At 35.8% G+C, this 20,527-nt stretch overlaps 1 protein-coding gene across 2 annotated transcripts in view; it reads right to left on the bottom strand.

Moving 5' to 3' along the window:
* RABEP1 (rabaptin, RAB GTPase binding effector protein 1) overlaps positions 1 to 20,527 on the bottom strand; it is a 104,303-nt gene that overhangs the window by 50,961 nt on the left and 32,815 nt on the right. The window contains exon 2 of one of the 2 annotated variants that reach the window (XM_036836948.1): positions 17,085 to 17,213. The exons of the other annotated variant lie outside the window; for it this stretch is intronic. Within the exon in view, the coding sequence (XP_036692843.1) occupies positions 17,085 to 17,213 (129 nt within the window). The remainder of the gene's footprint in view (positions 1 to 17,084; positions 17,214 to 20,527) is intronic. 2 annotated transcript variants of the gene reach the window in all.

The following is a 20,527-nucleotide window of genomic DNA, read 5'->3' on the forward strand; positions in this document are numbered from 1 at the left end:
TTTCACTTCATAATACACATCTGTTTCCTCTATGACTTTTCATGACTTGAGAGCTCATTTCCTTTTCACACTGAATAATATTCCACTGTACCACAGTTCACCTGCTCATCTACTGAAGGACATCTTGGTTGTTTCCAAGTTTTGGCAATTATGAATAAAGTTGCTATAAACATCCATGTGCAGGTTTTTGCATGGACATACATTTTCAATTCATTCAGGTAAATACCAAGGATCAAAATTGCTGAATCATATGCTAAGGTATATTTACTTTTGTAAGAAACTGCCAAACTGCCTTCCAAAGTGGCTGTACCATTTTGCATTCCCACCAGCAATGAATGAAAGTTCCTCTTGCTCCACATCATCAGCAGCTTTTGGTGTTTTAGATTTGAGCCATTTTAATAGGTGTGTAGTGATTGCTCATTGTTTTAACGTATTCACAGACTGGTGCAACCATCACCACAATCAACTTTGGAACATTTTAATCACCCCAGAAAGAAATCCAATACCTTTTATCACCCCCCAACCCTCTAACCCGGCAGTCTTAGGCAACCACTAATCTACTTTCTATCCCTATCACCTATTCTGGACATTTCATATAAATGGAATCATACATACTTTGTGACTGGCTTTTGTCACTTACCATAGTTCTTTCAAGGTTCATCTATGTTGTACTATCAGTATTTCATTCCTTTTTATGGAGGAATAACAAAAACAATTCGTTTATTCATGTATCAGTTGACGGATATTTGGTTGTTCGTCCCTTTTTGACTACTATGAATAATGCTGCTATGAAAATTCACATAGAAGTTTATGTATGGACGTGTTTTCTTTTCTCTTGTATATACTTAGAAGTGGAACTGCTGGGTCAAATGGTAACTCTATGATTAACCATTTGAGGAACTGAAAGGCTGTTTTACAAAGTTACTAGACCATTTAACATTCCTGTCAGCAATGTATGAGGGTTTTGATTTTCCACATCTTTGCCAACTCTTGTTATTAATTGACTTTTGGATATAGCCATCCTAATGGGTGTGAAGTGGCATCTCATTGTAATTTTATGCTTCCCTGGTAGATAATGACATTGAGCATCTTAACATGTGCTTACTGACCATTTATGTATCTTCTCTGGATAAATGTCTATTCAGAACTGTTCACCATTTTTAATTGGGCTGTCTTTTTATTACTGAATTGTAATAGTTCTTTATATAAGCTAGATAAAAGTCCCTTATCTGATAAAATATTTGCAAACTTTTTTCCCATTTGGCGGATTGTCTTTTCACTTTTTGGATAGTGTACTTGGGAGCACAAAATTTTTAAATTTTTCACAAAGTCCAACTTATCTAATTTTTCATTGTTTCTGCTTGTAGTGTCGTACCTAAGAAATCACTGCTGAATCCAAAGTCACAAAGATTTACCCCTACATTTTCTCCTAAGAGTTTTATAGCTTACTTTTTAAACCTAGGTCCTTGACACTTTTGTAGATGCCAGGGATCCAATGTCATTCTATAGCATGTAGACATCCAGATGTCTCAATACACTTCATTGAAAAGATGATCCCTGCCCTGCTAAATTGTTTTGGCACCTTGCAGGAAATCAATTTTTCATATATATTTCTGGATTCACAATTCTATTCCACTGAATTACTCCTATCCTTATACCAGAACCACACACTATCTTGATTACTGTTGCTTTGTAGTAAGTTTTGTGATTCCTCCAACTTTGTTTTCCAAGAATATTTGGTTGTTCTGAATCCCTAGCATTTTCACACAAATTTTAGGGTCAAATTGTCAATTTCTACAAAGAAAGCAACTGAGATACTGAAAGACACTGCATTAAATCTGTATATCAGGGGAGTATTGTTAATGCTATATCTTTTGATGTATGAACATGGGATGTCTTCCCAGTTATTTAGACCTCTAAGTTTTTTTTCACCAGTGTTTTTGAACTTCCCAGAGTATAAGTGTACAATAAGTGCACTTATTTTGTTAAATTTCTTTATTATTATTATTATTATTATTATTTTTTGGCCACACCACGCAGCATGTGGGATCCTCCCAGACCAGGGATTGAACCTGTGCCCCCTGCAGTGGTGCAGTGGAAGCGTGGACTCTTAACCACTAGACTGCCAGGGAAGTCCTATTATTCATTTTTGATGCTACTGTAACTGAAATTGTTTCCTTAATTTCATTATCAGATTACTCATTCCAAGTGTATGGAAATACAACTGGTTTTTGTATATTCATCTTGCATCCTGCAACCCTGCTGAATTCATATATTACTACAAACGTTTTTTTAGTGGATTCCCTATGATTTTCTATATAAGAGGTTATCTAAGAATAGAAATAGTTTTACTTCTCCCTTCCAATCTGGATTCCTTTTAATCCCCCCCCCACTCCGTTTCCTTTTGGCCTAATTGCTCTGGATGAATAGAAGTGGTGAAAGTGGACATCACTGTCTTGTTCCAATCTTACGGAGAAAGCATTCAGTCTAACCATTAAGTGTGATAACATTAGCTTCGGGCTTTTTGTAGATGCCCTTTATCAGGTTGAAGTTTCCTTCTGTTCCTAGTTTGGTTAGTGTTTTTATCATAAAAGGGTGTTGAATTTTGTCAAATGCCTTTTCTGTGTCTTTAGAGAAGATCATAAGTTTTTGCTTTTCATCCTATTAATGTGGTGCGTTACATTAACTGATTTTTCAGGTGTTGAACCAACCTTGCATTGTTAGGATAAATCCAATTTAGTCATGGTATGTCATTCTTCTTATGTGTTGCTGAATTTCTTGCTAGTATTTTGCTGAGGATTTTTGCATCTATATTCATAAGGTATATTGGTGATTTTTTGGTTTTGTTTTTTGCTTGTGATGTCCATGTTGTTTTGATATAGGGTAATAATACTAGCTTCATAAAATGAGTATGGAAGTGCATCCTCCTGTCTACTTTTTAGGAGAGTTTGAGAAGAATTAGTGTTAATTCTTTGAACATATGGTAAAATTCACTACTTAAGCCATCTGAACCTAGGCTTTTCTTTTCATATTTTGTGGGTAGTTTTTTAATTACAAATTCAATCTCTTTATTTGCTATGGGTCTAATTCAGATTTTCTACTTCTTTAGTCAGTTTTGGTGTTTGTATCTTTCTAGGAATTTGTCCACTTCCTCATTCACAGTATTCCCTTACACTTCTTTTTAATTTCTGTAAGGTCAGTAGTAATGGCCCTGTACTCATTTCTTGGTCAATCTAGCTAAAGATTTGTCAATTTGTTGGTCTTTCCAAAGAAAGCACTATCAGTTTCATTGATTTTCATCACTTTTTCTATTCTGTATTTCACTGATTTTTTACTTTAATCTTATTAATTCCTTCCTTCTACTTGCTGCAGGTTTCATTAACACCTTTTCCAGTGTCTTAAGGTAAAAGATTAGTGATTTGAAATATTTCATTTTTAATACAGGCATTTATAGTTACATATGTCTAAGGGCTGATGTAGCTGCATCTCATAAGGATTGGAATGGTATGTCTAAAATTCCATTTATCTCAAAGCATTTTCTAATTTTCTTTGTGACTTCTCTTCCAGCTATTGACTACTCAGGAGTGTATTACCTAATTTCCACATATTTCTGAGTTTCCCAAATTTCATTCCATTGTGGTCAGAGAACAAACACTGTATTATCAATCCTTTTATACTCAAATCTTCTACTTCCTTGTTGAGCTTCTCCTTATTGTTCTACTCATTAATGAAAGTGGAATACTGAAAAATACAACTCTTATTGTCAAACTGTGTATTTCTCCCTTCATTTCTGTCAGTTTGCTTCCTGTATTGTGGGACTCTGTAGTTAGATGTGTATGCAACTATTTTGTCTTCCTGATGGATCGGTCCTTTTGTCACTATGAAATGTCATTCTTTACTACCATTTTTTGGTTTAAAATCTATTTTGCCTGATATTAGTATGGCCTTTCCAGCTTTCTTATTGTTGCTGTAGGCAAAATACATTTTTTTCAGCCTTTCACTTTCACTCTATTTGTATCTTTGAATCTAAAATGTATCAACTAGACAGCATATAGTTGGATCTTGTTTTATTAACCACTCTGAAACTCTCTGCCTTTTGTTTGGATTCTTTAATCCATTCACATTTAATACTATTAATATCACAATATTGTTGGATTTAAGTTTGCAACTTCTGTTTACTGTATCTTATGTCCTTTTGCTCCTGTTCTTCTTTCACTGCTTTCTTTTGACTTAAGTGAATAATTTCTAATGTAACATATTAATTCCTTTCAAAATCGTTTCATTATATTTTCTTGTGTTATTTCTTTAGTGGTTGCTCTAGGGCTTACCATGTACATCTATTTTATTTTTTAATATTTATTTATTTATTTAGGCTGCGCCAGGTCTTAGTTGCAGCACGCTGGATCTTCGTTGTGGCATGCAAGATCTTTTCTTTAGTTGCAGCATGCGGACCTCTTAGTGGCGGCATGCAAACTCTCAGCTGCAGCATGCATGCGGGATCTAGTTCCCCGACCAGGGATCGAACCCGGACCCCCTGCATTGGAAGCACAGTCTTACCCACTGGACCACCAGGGAAGTCCTATTACCATATACATATTAACAGAATCTACTTCAGATTTGTATAACCCTAATACCCATGAAACATAGAAATGTTACTCCTCTATAGCTCTCTTCCCTTTTTCCATGTCTATGCTATTACTGTTATATACACTGCCACCTACATATGTTATACACCCAGTGATACACTGCTATGCTTATTGCTTCATATAATTGTCTTTAAAAATCTGAGAAAAGAAAGGAGACCAAGTATATATTTATACCATCTGTTGTATCGCCCTTCTTATATACCATTTCTGGCTTTCTTCACTTGATCTTGTGGGTTGGAATTACTATCTGGTGTCATTTCCTTAGTCCAATATAGCTTTCCTCCCATCCAACTCCTTTGTGCTGATATTGGCAAATATATTATATTTCCATATGCTATGGGCTCAATAAAGCAAATATAAATATATGTACATATGTATTTTATGCATATATGTATATATATATATACACACACACACACACACACACACATATACACACACACACATACATATAAAAAATACACAATTACCTTTACTGGGGACTCTGTTTTTCTCATGTGAATTCAAATTACTGTCTATAATTACTTGCTTTCAACTGAAGAACTTCCTTTAGTATTTTTTATAAGGCAGTCTGCTAAGAAAAAAATTCTGTTTTTTTTTTTTAATCTGAGAATATCTTTATTTCATCTTCATGTTAGAAAGATGCTTTTGCTATATATAGGCTTCTTGGTTAACAGTTTTTTTTCCCCCCCTTTGAGCATTTTAAATGTAATCCTACTGCCTTCTTGCTTCCATTGTTTCTAATGAGAAGTCAGCTGTTAATCTTATGATGTGTCTCTGTGTGGCTCTCTTTGCACATCTCTATCCTACTTGGAGTTCAATGAGCTTCTTAGATGTGCAGTTTACTGCTTTTCATCAAATTTGGAAATTTTTCATCCATTTCCTCTTCAATTATTTTTTCTTTTCGTCTCTTTTCTCTTTCTAGCACTCCCATTACGTGTTTACTGACATATTTAATGATGTCCCACATTTCTACGAGGCTCTTCATTTTTCTCTTTTCTTTCTGTACTTCAGACTGGATAATCTTAACTGACCTATCTTTAAGTTAATAAATTCTTTCTTCTGCCAGTTCAAATCTACTGTTGAGCTCCTATAGTGAATTTTTCATTTTAGTTATTATAATTTTCAACCCCAGAATTTCCACTGGGTTCTTTGTTACAATTTCTCCTTATTGATATTCTCTATTTGATGAAAACACTGTCACACTTTACTTCTTTAAGCATAGTTTTCTTCAGCTCTTTAAATGTACTTATGGGGGCTTCCCTGGTGGCACAGTGGTTGCGAATCTGCCTGCCAATGCAGGGGACACGGGTTCGAGCCCTGGTCTGGGAAGATCCCACATGCCGCGGAGCAACTGGGCCCGTGAGCCACAACTACTGAGACTGGGCGTCTGGAGCTTGTGCTCCACAACAAGAGAGGCCGCGACAGTGAGAGGCCCGCGCACCGCGATGAACAGTGGCCCCCGCTCCCCGCAACTAGAGAAAGCCCATGCACAGAAACGAAGACCCAACACAGCCAAAAATAAATAAATAAATAAAATTTAAAAAATAAAATGTACTTATGACTTCCTTGAAGTCTCTGTCTGTTAAATCTGACATCTGGTCACCCTCACACGGACTGCATGCTTTTTTTCCTTTGTATGGGCCACAGTTTCTCCTAATTTTTTTTTGTTTGAAAACATTTTTGGTAATACACTGCAATAACTCTAGTACTGGTTCAGCCCCACTCCCTTACCAGCTTGTTACTGTTGTCTGCTGTTTGTTTGGTGGTTGACTGGATTTTAGTAAAGTCTATTTCTTCTCTCCCACTTCCTCCAACTCCTGTAGTGTGAAACCTCTGATGTTGCTCCTCAGAAGGTACAGCTTTGGACATGTGCAGAGTCACTCTGGGATGACAACAGTTTTTGCAGGGCTCCCTTCTGAGTATCTCTTTCCCTGACCCACATCCATCTGTCAAACTCTATACTTACTTGCTGGTGCTCTCTGAGTGATATATCTGCTTTAGGAACAGGGCACCGAGTGGCGGGAAATGAAGTGGTAGCCTCTGATCTCCTTGGCTTGCTTCTCCCAGCATAGAACCTCGACCCAACAAACAAGTTAGAGCAAAGGCTATCAGGGCCCCAATATTCTCAGTATGCAGCACCCAAGTTAGAGCCTGCATCCTAAGGAGTAGGGGCCAGAGGGAAGAAAAGAGCTCCAGATCTCTTGGCCACACTCAACTGATACTTATCCTCTACAACAAGTGGCTGGGGTGGGGGGAGTTCTATGGTCCTCAACTGTGAACTCAGGAGAGAGGGAGACCTGTGTTCCCAGCATCACCTGCCTGGAGTGCAGTTTCCATCACACCAGGCTGTGAGGGAAGGAGGAGGAAGTGGTTCATGGATCAAATGTCCCAGACTCTGTTTTTACCAAGATTTAACAGATTTTCTTGGAAAAATATTTCATTTGCTGTATGCCTTAGGACTACTTCTAGAGACTTTAAATGGTTGTTCTTTAAAATAATTTTCCCAAGTTTTGCTGGGCAGTGGGTCTGTGGAGCTTCTCATATTACCATTCTAGAAATGGACCTCTCAAACTATCATTTACCCATAAATATTTCAGTATGTAATCCTAAAAGATAAAGACCATTTTTAAAAAGTACACATAACATAAAATTTACCATTTTAATCATTTTTAAGTGTACAGTTCAGTGGTGTTAAGTTATTCACCTTGTTGTGCAACCAATCTCCATAACTTGTCATCTTACAAAACTAAAACTATACCCACTAAACAGCAACTCCTTATTTCCCCCCTCCTCTAAGCCCTTGGCAACCACATTCTACTTTCTTTCTCTAAGTTTAATTTTTCTAGACACCTCATATAAGTGGAATCATACTGTCTTTTTCTGACTGCCTTATTTCACTTTATAAGGACCATTTTCACACCTGAACAAATTTAACAATACCTGAATATCATCAAACCAGTGTTGAAATTTCCACTTGTCTAATTTTTTAAAAACAGTTCAGCTCTTTGAATCAGAATCCAAAAATGTCCATATACTACAGCCAGTTGATATATATCTTAAGTCTCTATTAATCTATAGGTTTCCCCCTCCATCTCTTTTCTCCTTGTACTTTATTTGTTGAGGAAACTAGGTTGTCTTGTAGAACTTCGCACAGTGTGGATTTGCTAACTACATACCTATAATATAGATGAACTTGTTCCTTTTTTCTTTGCATTTCCTATAAATTGGCAGTTACCTATAGTGGGTCACCATCTTCTTGGGCCTGTTCTTCCTTGTAAATCTGAAGACAGTCTGGAAGATCCATAAGGGAAAAAACTAGATTTTCACTGGAATTGCTCTGAACTTATAGATTGAAGTGAGAGTTAGCATCTTTACAACACGGAGTCTTTCCACCTATGAACATGGTATCTCATTCCATTTATTCAGGCTTTCTTTTATGTCCTTTAACACTGTTTTATAACTTTCCTCTATAAAAGTTTTACACACCTTTGTTTAGACTTATTCCCAAGTGACTAAGGATTATGATTTTTTTTTTCTTTTTGTCTTTTATTTACTTCAGGGTTGCTTTTTCTTCTTTTACTTCTCTAGTTGTTACTGATATGGAGAAACATTATTGATTCTTCTATATTGATCTTCATTCCAACAATGCTGATGACTCTCTTTAGTTCTAATAGTGTGGATTCTCTTGGTTCCTCTATGTTGTTAATCATATGGACTCCACAGAGACAAAATTATCATTAACTTCCCAAATTTTATAACTTATTTCTTTTTATTTTATTGCATTGGCTAGGAGGACCTACAGTACTAAAATGAATTAAAGTACTGACAATAGGCCTTCTTGTCTTGTTTTATCATGAAGTATAATATATTCTATTAGTTTCTAATAGAAACAGAGAGGCCCCTCAATTCCTCATTTGCTAGGAACTAGTATGAACTCATATTACTAGTGTATTAACTTACTGAATGTGCTTTCTGGTTTTTCTCATTTCATTTGTTAATGCAGTGAGTTACATCAATAGATGTTGCAATGTTAAACTATCCTTGTGCTCCTAGTACACATGGTCATGGTATATACTATGTTTTAATACTCTGCTGAAATCAATTTTTTTAAAAAAATTTTTTTACTGTACCGTGTGGCATGTGGGATCTTAGTTCCCTGACCAGGGATCAAACCCGCGCCCCCTGCATTGAAAGCACAGTGTCTTAACCACTGGACCACCAGGGAAGTCCCTGAAGTCAATTTTATTTAGGATTTTAAAGTCTATGGTCATAAACAAGACTGGTTTATTGGTACACTAGTATTACTGCTTCCGTTGTACTAATCCCACAAAATGAAGTGGATAGCTCTCTAGTTTTTTCTTGTTACTAACATAGTATATAAAAGATAGGAACAAATTTTCCTTGAAGATTTTTTAAAATCTGCCTATAAAACTTATGCCTGTGACATCCTTTTGTGAGTAAGAATTCTGTTTATTGATTCCATTTCTCTTATGGTTATGGTTTATTCAGTTTCTATTTAAGGTAATTCTGGTAACTCATATTTCCTAGAAAATTATTCATCTAAATTTACAATTTTTTTTGGCATAGACATACATGCACAGTACTCTTATGTTTTCACATCTCTACTGTACCAGTAATTGTGTCTCCTTTTTATTAGTTTTATTAGTTTTTTTAACCAAAAGATGTGTTTTTTTTTTAAGTTGAAGTATAGTTGATTTACAATAGTGTGTTAGTCTCAGGTATACAGCAAAGTGATTCAGTTACATATTTTTTAATATTATTTTCCATTATAGGTTATTATAAGATATTGAATACAGTTCCCTGTTTTATATAGTAAATTCTTATTGTTTATCTATTTTATGTATAGTAGTTTGTTACCTGTTAATCCCATATGCCTAATGTATCCCTCCCCATCTCCCTTTCCCCTTTGGTAACCTTAAGTGTGTTTTCTATGTCTGTGAATCTGTTTCTATTTTGTATATAGATTCGTTTGTATTATTTTTTAGATTCTACATATAAGTGATATCATATATTTGTCTTTCTCTAACCTACTTCACTTAGTATGATATTCTCTAGGTCCATCTATGTGGCTGCAAATGGCAATAGTTCACTCTTTTTTATGACTGAATAGTATTCCATTGTGTGTGTGTGTGTGTGCGCGTATCTCTATATATCACATCTTCTTAAACCAATCATCTGTTAATGGGCACTTGGGTTGTTTCCATGTCTTAGCTATTTTAAATAGGGTTATCATATTAAGTGAAGTAAGTCAGATACAGAAAGACAAACACCATGTGGTATCTGTAACACTGTAAATCAACTATATTTCAATTAAAAATATTTTTTTAATTTTTAAAAATATAGTGCTATGAACACTTGTATCTTTTCAAATTAGAGTTTTCATCCAAAACATGTGCTTTTGATTTTATTGAGCTTAACTCTTAACTTTGCTTTCTATTTCATTGATTTCTTTTTTTTTTTTTAATGTATTTATTTATTTATTTATGGTTGTGTTGGGTCTTTGTTTCTGTGTGAGGGCTTTCTCTCGTGTGTTGTGGCAAGTGGGGGCCACTCTTCGTCGCGGTGCGCGGGCCTCTCATTATCGCGGCCTCTCTTGTTGCGGAGCGCAGGCTCCAGACGCGCAGGCTCAGTAGTTGTGGCTCACGGGCCTAGTTGCTCCGCGGCATGTGGGATCCTCCCGGACCAGGGCTCGAACCCGTGTCCCCTGCATTAGCAGGCAGATTCTCAACCACTGCGCCACCAGGGAAGCCCTCTATTATTATTTTATTTCTTCTATTTCCTTTGGGTTCACTCTTTTTTCTAGCTTCTGGAGTTGAACATTTATTTAGATCATTTAGTTTCAATTCCTCATGTCTTTTAAGAAATTAATTTTAATAAATGTTTTTAAAGTTATAAGCTTATTTTCAAAGTACTGTTTTAGCTGCATCCCACAAGTATCTTCATTGTATTCTAAGTATTTTGCAATCTTCATTATGATTTCCTCTTGAACTCATGAGCAACAAGAATGCATTCTTAGTTTCCAAACTTTAAAAAACATTTACACTGTTGCTTAGAATCTTTCTGCGATAGGTAACAAAACATGGTAGTAGCTTGACTTTTAAAATATGTTGAGTATTCCTTTGAGATATACACAATATTTTAAGTGCTCCTTATGAATATAAAAGGATGTATATTTTCAGTTTCTTGGGTGCATCATTCCTAGGGGATCAAACTTTTTAAAATTCCGTTGCTCAAAGTTGTTATATCTACCTACTGCTTGATCTAGCAATTGATATAATGTTAAACATCTCATATGTGTGCAGTTATCAACTTCTTGTAATTCTATTACCTTTTGTATTTTTATGACATGCCACGGCTATTTTGTTAGGTACAGACAAGTTCATGATTATTACATTCTCTTTGTAAACTGTTTCATTCATTGTGAAATACCCTTCTATATCCCTGCAATGCTGTTTGCCATAAGTTCCAATTTTGTTATTATTGCCTCGTTTGTTTTATTTTCTTCTTTTAAAAAATTGAAATGAACTCAGAAGTTTCTTGGTTTTGTTTTTTATAGTCAGATTTATTAGTTTCTATGGTTGGTACTGTTTCTTATATCCTATATGTTCCCTCTATGTTTACTTTTCTTGTAAATGTTATCTTTACTAGTTCTTCTGGTGATTTATGTGGGCGATAAATGCTCTCAGGTTTTGTATGCCTGAAATATCTTATTCGCTCTCCCTCTTAAATAATTTAGCTGTACATAAAATTTTAGGTTGACAACTGCTTTTTCTCTGCACTCTGAAGATCTTATTTCATTGTCTCCAGGCATCTATTCTGCTTATGTGGTATCTCCTGTCAGCATAATTATTACTTCCCTCTGGTAGTTTTCAATATTTTCTTTTCATTCTTGAGGTTCCACAGTTTAAGATGTGTCAAAGTATGAATTTACTATTATTTACCCTACTTGGTGCTCAGTATTTATGTTGAGGACTCACTTCTGTTTCTTAATGCTTAAAAAAATCTCAGTTATTATCTCCTCAAATATTCTCTACTACTCCCTCCATTCTCTTCTCCTGGAATTCTTTTTGATGTGTGTTGGAGACTCAACTCATCTTCTGTGTCAATTGCTCTTTGATATTTCTCTCTTTGTCTCACTGGGAGGGAGAATTCCTCAATACCATTTTCTAATTTTTAAAATCTGTGTCTACCATTTAAACCATCTACTTACCTTATTTCAATTTATTTATTGTTTCCAAGATTTCTAATGGTTTTTAATTTTTTAAATACACTCTAGTTTTATTTCCATATTTAAGTACCAACTTAAGGCATCTGAACCATAAGTATCTTCCTAAACCTAGCTTTTAACTATCGCTCTGGTTAGTTAGAGCTTTATATATGTTATATATGTATATATGTATATGTATTATATATGTATATGTATTATATATATATGTATATATATGTTATAACCATGCACAAAATCCTTTTGAACACCACTAGAAAATTCCACTGTCTTCTGGTGACTAACATGAGCTCTATTTCTACTATTCTCCTTCAAATTGAGAACTCTATGGCCTTTTGTTTGCTCCCTCGTGTAACAGGCTCTTACTCATTGCCCAAGATTGACGATTTCCAAGACACAAACACTGTTGCAGTGCCAATCTTTGTACTGAAATTGGTTAAAGCAGAGAGCTAAATCAAAAACTTTTTTTTGAAAGCTAAATCCCTTTTTCAAGTTCAACAGAAAAGCAACAAAACTTTCAGAAATATTTATAACATTCCCAGTTGAAGACAGCTGGGAAAAGAATGGGTACTAAGGCAGGAACAGACAGTAAGAGGAGTCAAGAGGTAATAATCCCTTTTATTAGCACTCCTCATTACTATTTGCACTTATATTTCAGCCACTCTCCAAATAAATGAAAGCACAGCTATTACAACGCCAAAGCAAAAGCTATTCTTATTGGGAAAAACACCAATGTTTGGACTTCTGGGGTTACTGTGACCTGGTTTGCTGAAAGATAAAACAAAGACTACTGAACACATCAAAACCATGGCTTATACTGTTATCACCTGTGACAATCATAGAAGACTAGATTTATACTTCATGCAATAATATGAGCTGCTGCTTTAGAGGACATCTTTCAATTTGTTTTTTATTATGATACAGGCAAACAGCCAAGCCATAAACTAAATCAACATTTACCTTTTACACACTGTGCAATTTCTTTAGAAATGACACCAAAAACTCTTAAAAAGGATCACAGTATTCCCTTTGAAATTTTGTAATAAGTTACCTCACCTGTTCTTTATGGCCAGTTTAAGTTCATTGAAAACATCAGATAGTAAAGATACAATAGTACACATACAGATTATTCATTGGGTCTAGATGTAGTCAAAGCAATTTAACATACCAGGCATGTTTTTGAACAAACCCATATTACAAGCTGCTTAGAGATATAAAACTGCAATTGATAATGTACTTCAGAAATGAGAGGTTCTTAGTCATTTTTATTTCTTCAGAATTTCACAGAAAAGTCAATTTTATAATTTCAAAGAAGAAGATAAGGAAACAAAGGAAACCCTAGCATCTTTATTTGGGGACAGAGAAAAACAGAAAGCAAAATGAACAAACTTTGGACAAGATAAACTTGAATTTATTGGATAAGCAAAGACTGAAAGAAAAAAGTATAGAGAGGATGACCAAGCGTCAGAATTATTGGTTGTGAGAAGTGAAGAGAAAAGAGAATGCCACTAGCTAGTATCACAGTGAGTTTGAATTGGTCATCACAGGAAATACTGCCACGACCTCATACATACACACTAAAATGTATTACACTCACCCTGACAAGAACATACCATTGCACAGAGTTTAAAGTAGTATTTCATCAATTCAAGGTTAAAACGAAATTTAAAAGGGAGATGTTAACAAATTCACATGAACATACTGAAGAACTGGACAGAACTCATTTCTCAGGACAACAACATATATTCAAGTAACAATGATAGCATGCAAAATGTGTTATCTACCCCAGTAGACTATACTTTCTTGAAGATGAAAACCATATTTCATTCATCCCAACCTCCACAGTGCCTTGCAGACTGCCACCATGCCTAGACAGGAACACCAGCTTTCCCAGCTCCTTGTCATCCTATGAAGGAACAAAATTAACAGGGAACAGCCAGCCCTCCTGCAACCCACGAGAAAACAGAATCCCATCCCACACTACAGTCAGTAAACCTTTCTAAGCCACGGGCTGAATTCTGTGAGGCCTAGGAATCTTCCATCCTATTGAACAGTGGCTTTCAAACTGCTTTTACCACAATTCACAGCAAAAAATATATTTTATCACACAACTCTATACATACGTGTGTATATGTAACTGAAACAAAAAATTTTGTTCAATTATATTTACTTAACCTTACCAAGTAAATAATGTGCTCTGTTATTTTCCACTGCATTTATTTTTAAAACTTGCTGGTCACAACGCACTCAATTTTGCTATCCATCAGTGAGTTACAACATACAGTCTGAATAACACCACTCCGGGACAGTGGTCTTCAAAGTGGGGTACATGTACCCGAAGGGGTACATAAAGACTTTCCAAGGGATTCATAGGCACATGTTGTTTTAAAGGAATCAAACTCTAGATCCTCAACTTCCATAAATAATCTTTCCTAAAACAGAGGGGTATTTATGTGTAGAGTCTCTTTGCCCACCTTCCTTTTCTTAACACCCTTCTCCCTACTTAACAAATGAAAGGCTTTCACCCATCCTGAGTTTTACTATGGTTCACTACCTTACTGTGTAAAAACTTCTCTGTGATATCAAACCAGAGGAACAATTTAAAATATCAATGTCAGTAACAAAAAAGTGAATGACTGGGCTTCCCCGGTGCCTCAATGGTTAAGAATCCGCCTGCCAATGCAGGGGACACGGGTTCAAGCCGTGCTCTGGGAAGATCCCACATGCCGCGGAGCAACTAAGCCCGTGTGCCACAACTACTGAGCCCACATGCCACAACTACTGAGGCCCACGCGCCTAGAACCCGTGCTCCGCAACAAGAGAAGCCACCGCAATGAGAAGCCTGCACACCGCAATGAAGAGTAGCCCCCGCTCGCCACAACTAGAGAAAGCCCGCGTGCAGCAATGAAGACCCAACACAGCCAGAAATAAATGAATAAATAAACTTATTTTTAAAAAGTGAATGACTAATAACTGGGTAACAAATCTTTTGGCAGGTCATGTGGATTGCAAAGTCTATTTCAACAAAACTGAAAGAAGATCTATTTGAGTTGTCAGCCTATAGAATAAAAATATTTTTGAAGCTAGAGCACTATGTGATTTAACAAGTAATTCAGAAAGAGTTAAGAGAATAAAAGTCACTATTTAAAAAAAAAATACCACTTCTATTTCTGTCTACTTATTTATGAGATCAAGGGCTTAACTTATATCTTTTTTTTTTTTTTTTGCCACGCTGTGCGGCTTGTGGGATCTCAGTTCCCTGACCAGTGACTGAACCTGGACCATAGCAGTGAAAGCCCAGAATCCTAACCACTAGGCCACCAGGGAACTCCCAACTTATATCTATTAAAAAAAAAAAAATGAAACATACCTTTTTCTAGACATTAATAATATTCACCAGATGTTAATGACTTAATTGGGAGGGAGAACCAATATATCTCATAAGACCTGCATTTCCAATAATTTTTACAACTTAATAATTATTTTTTAAGTGTGTACAATATTTATGTAATCAATTGTGTACTTTAACTGTAATGATATCTCAATACAGAAGAATTTACATGCATATTTTTATTGCAGAGACGTCTGACCAATTTTTTTTAATGGCTTTCAAGCACAAAATATTACTTTAGGCCGGTGGTTCTCAAAGTGTGGCCCCTGAACCAACAATATCAGCATCACCTGGTAACTTTCTAGAAATGCAAATTCTAGGATCCCACAGACCTAGTGAATCAGAAACTCTGGGGGTGCGGCCCAGCAATCTTTGTTTTAACAAACCCTATAGGTAAAATTCTGATGCACACTCAGGTCTGTGTGCTAAAAAACACTTTTTAGAATAAAATTCTGAGGGAGACGTTAAAAAAAAAACAAACACCTAACACAAGGAGGAGAAAAATGTAAAATTCCTTAAGAATTTATTCATGTATTTTTTATTAAATGGATGGTGATGGATATTAAATCACTATGATTGATTCCACTGGATATGTTTAAAAGCATGAAGTTTTAATTTAAATTGTCAGTATTAACAATACGATAGAATTTACATCCTTCGAATTTTTTACGTTTAAAATTAAAAAACTTTTAAGGTGTGAGAGATGTTTATAATCATTTTACAGAGTATATAAACTGAAAAGTTGAAGGATCACTGGTCGATAGTAGTGGTTCTCAAACTGTGGCCCTTGGACTGGCCATACTGCAATCGCCTACAAGTTTATTAGAAATGCAAATTCTCAGGCTCCAGCCCAACATACCGTGTTCCAACAAGTTCTCCAGGTGATTTTCATCCACTTTAAAGTTTGAGAGCTGGTGGTCTACACTAGAACAGTGGTTCCCAAAATTTGGTGTGCATCGGAATTACCTGGTGAGCTTCTTAAAACACTGACTGCTAGACCCTAATCCCAGAGTGTCTGGCTCAATAAGTCTGGGGTAGGATCCAAAATTTTGCATTTCTAACAAGTTTCCCAGGAGATAATAATGCTGCTATTCCACAATCACACTTTGAGAATCACTCACTGGTCTAGAGGGCTGTGGAAATCCTATCTATACTTTCCTATGTCAATACCCAAAATGTAAACCCTTTCCCTCATCCTTCAGGGTAGATCTCCCTCGTGATATGCTCCCATACATTTGCCTTATACACTTTGCTTTTTTTTTTTAAACAACTCACTATTACTTAATCTGTTTTCCTCAGTAGAGTTCAACTCCTATGAGTAAAAGAGCCACATGAATCTTGCCCCTTCTGTATACCCAGCACCTAGGCACAATGCCCACCTCAAAGTAGGTATTAAACATATTAACTGATAATTAACATTTGTTGAATAAATTACATGAAATGTCAGTTTTACTATAACACGGCTAAGGCTATTATTAGAATGCCAACAGTCCTGATTTGCCCGGGGCTATCTCCCAAGTGCTAAGGGGACTGAAAGTCCTGTGTCCCAGGACTATCTAGCCTACCATCTTAAACATCATCAAGGGCAAAAGACAAAGGAATATCTGAATAATGCATTATTCAACTTGTTTTTCAATTTCATTATTAACCCTAGCCTCTAAATAGGCTTCTATTATACTATGCAATTAGAAATAAAATCAAGATTTATTCAATGATAAAATTAACATTGTACTACCAAGAAACTTGACATTTTAAGGCAGTTTTAGTATGGGGGTTAGGGGAAGACTTATAAACTTACCCTCTTTAGCCAAATACAACTCTTTAAATTTTGCTCTCTTTTGATTAAATTCTTGCTCAAGCTGCTGCTTTGCACGTAAAAATTCTGCATTAATTTTTTCCAATTCTGCTACCCGTTGCTGAAGAGAAACTGGAAAGAAAAATACTAGTTAACAAGTAGTAACTTTTATTCATAAATTAAGTTACAAGAATAAATTAGTATTGCGGCTACACATTTCTATACTGAAACAAGTGGTCAACCTTCTTCCAAAGATCTAATATATTCTAGGAAATTCTACTTTTTCAAAAAAGACACTTCTCCTAGACTTAATACACACATTGTGAATGAATCATGTAAAGTGAAACAGCACGTATATGGAGAATCGCATAAGGCAAATTTCCCAAAAGAAGGCTTCTAAGTTCCTTTGTATAACTGACAGAATGTCAATCCACTTACAGAATCGTTAAATATTGGATTATTTGGGCTATTTACCCCACAAATGAACCCACTACCAATCTTGCTAGCTTCTGTCTCTCTCAAGTGTTATGAGCAAAATCTAAAGGGCACCCTGATTAGGACAGCCATATCAGCCTGAACTACCCTCCCAATTTCAAGATGATTCATTACCATTATACTGAAATCATAATCAAGAAACCTTTCATATAGAAAGGATACAGAATCGTACATTCTGTATGAACTCTCAATGACTGGGAGATTATCTGGTTTTTAGATTAATTTGATTGTGGTATGGCAGGGATTGGGACACATTTTTACTTTAGGGGCTCTATAATTTGGCCACAGCTAAATATATAAACACCTATCCTGACCAAACCCAGAGGGTCTTTTGGTTCAAGAAAGGAGAGGGAAATTCAGGAGTCCAAACCCCTGACCTCCTCCTTTTCCCCAACAGCAACCTAGCCACAAAGCTATGACCCTAATCGCTCCAGGGGATACTTATCAGTACTAACACCTCTGCCTGATTACCTAGGTCAGCAGAGGTCTCAGTTCCCTACAACGAGCCACCCCCAGATAATGATGATTTACTAAAATTTTAACCATGATCTGAGATTATCTCTGAAGGTCTTCCCCCCACAACCTATTACTCAATTTAATCGAGATTATAATTTTATAACACACAGAAAAAAGACTGGAAAAAATGCACCAATGATTTGTCTATGAGAAATAGAATTATGGCTCATTAATTTCTTCCATGTGCTTTTCAAAGTTCTCTACAACTCCTCTGATAATAAACAATTAACTAAAACCACTATTTGTTCATTCCCATGACATCTTCAGACTAGCTCCGCTACAGATCTAACAGCATCGATGCAATCCATGGCAAAAAAAGGAAATGACAGTTGCTTTGAGTTCCATGTCATTAAAGGTAAGGAGTCATTTTGAGGAGCAAACATCTAGGATCTTTAGGTCAAAGCAAAGAATGACATCTGGTCATCTGAACATGTGCTAACCTTCGGAGAAAGACAAGGATGGAGCATCCACTGGAAGAAGGAAACGTGCAGTTATTTCATATTTACCATTTGAAATCATGAAGGAAATGGGTTCTCTGTGCTATTTCCTTGTCTTGGTATTTTTACTGTCCAATTCCAATTGTTAAATAAATTAAGCAAATTTTCCACTTAATATTTTAAAGTTACTGGTACCTACTGATTAATACATGGGTTAAGGAAGGGCACTGGAAAATAAAGAAAGAAGAAAAAGCAGGATCCCTCTGTTCTTACTTTTCCCTAACAACTACACTCCCACCCACTACTACCTTCTACTAAAACACACTCACATACATACACACACACACACACACACACAAAATGTCCATACCTTTCAACATTATATTTATATTTAGGAGCGAAGGCTAATGAATCAATAAAAACTAAAATGCAGCCTTTAAAATTACAGCCAAGAAGGATTAAGTGTGTTTCCAATACTCCCAGCGCTGTCCTGGCTCTGACCCACAGTTCAGACGCCATCCACACCCACAGGCCTGGCTGCCTCTCTCCACGATTCAGAACAAATTTCAATTCCAGGAGTCATGATCCCATTGAGGATACACCAAGTAACTCCCTTATTTGTTTTCTTAATAAAAAAATTTAAAATCCCCCCCCCAAATTTTTTTTAACTCCACCTCAAGTACTTCTAACATACTGCAATTCTACAACACAAAGGCCAAAACAACTGCTTTTTACAAGAATGCCTCTACTGCTATATGTAGAAAAACCAATTCACCTTGCATAAGACAGTAAGAAAGTTTACAAACAGGCATATCCTATATCATAATGCATGAGCAACCAACCACAAATCAAACTGAAAACAGATCTCATCACACAAAATACTTTATTATTTTTCTAACATGGTGATGAGCAGTTCACAATAACTAGCTAATAGTTCATGTAAAAACCACTTAGCCTGGCATATAGAAAAAAAAGGATGTTAGCTGTAAACTAGTGAGATTTACTGATACTAAATGAATAAGGAGAGACTTCCCTGGTGGTCCAGAGGTTAAGACTCCACACTCCCAGTGCAGGGGGCCAGGATTCAATCCCTGGTCAGGGAACTAGATCCCACGTGCCACAGCTAAAGATCCCGTGTGCCACAACTAAGACCTGGCGCAGCCAAATAAATAAATAAAAATTTTTTTTAATGAATAAGGGAAAACAGCAGAGTGATCAACTGGCTTTGACAAAAGACCAGAAGTCACTTCCAGCCTCATGATTCTGACTTAGTTCCATGCTTAGACTTCCAGCTCATATCCTTCCCTACTACCATGTATCAACACGGACAAACTGTTAACACCAACTTCAACAATATTAAGCCTGCTGTAACTCACAGCTGAGAGCTATTAGTATATCAGCCTTTGTTAAACATTCCACACATTCTGTATATTGCTACCTTCGTTTGAGTAATAAAAAAAGGGGGAACACTATGTTATGCAATGGCTTCTTTTAATGCTTGACATACAAAGGGAAAAATTATTACATCATTTATTCAAAATGTCTGCATTGGTGGTACAGGGGTGAGCATAGCTGCCTTCCAAAATGTCTGAATTAAGCAACAATACAGAAAGAAAAGAATAATATGGCAAATAAATGAAGGAAATATTCAATAATTCTTAGGTATATCTCCTTCCCTAATTTTGATATGAATGGGAAAATATGTAATAACTTAAAAATATCTTTAAGCCTCAAGCTGCGTCCTACTATTACATTCCTCTAAGTGTACTAAATTTGATGAGACATTATCAATGGGAAAAGAAAAAAAATACAGTCTAGGTCAAATATTACTACAATCAGAATCTTTCTGTTTAAAAATGTTCAAGATCCAAGAAAACACCTATTTCAAGGAAAAAAGAAAAAAGCATAACTCCAGTGGAACAAAAGAATCTGAACAGTTCCTGAAACTCAGAAGTCTTAACCTGTGCATCACTGGCTTTTAAAATGAAACTGTTAAGT

The sequence above is a fragment of the Balaenoptera musculus genome, chromosome 20 (assembly GCF_009873245.2).
Source record: "Balaenoptera musculus isolate JJ_BM4_2016_0621 chromosome 20, mBalMus1.pri.v3, whole genome shotgun sequence".
Lineage (NCBI taxonomy): Eukaryota > Metazoa > Chordata > Mammalia > Artiodactyla > Balaenopteridae > Balaenoptera > Balaenoptera musculus.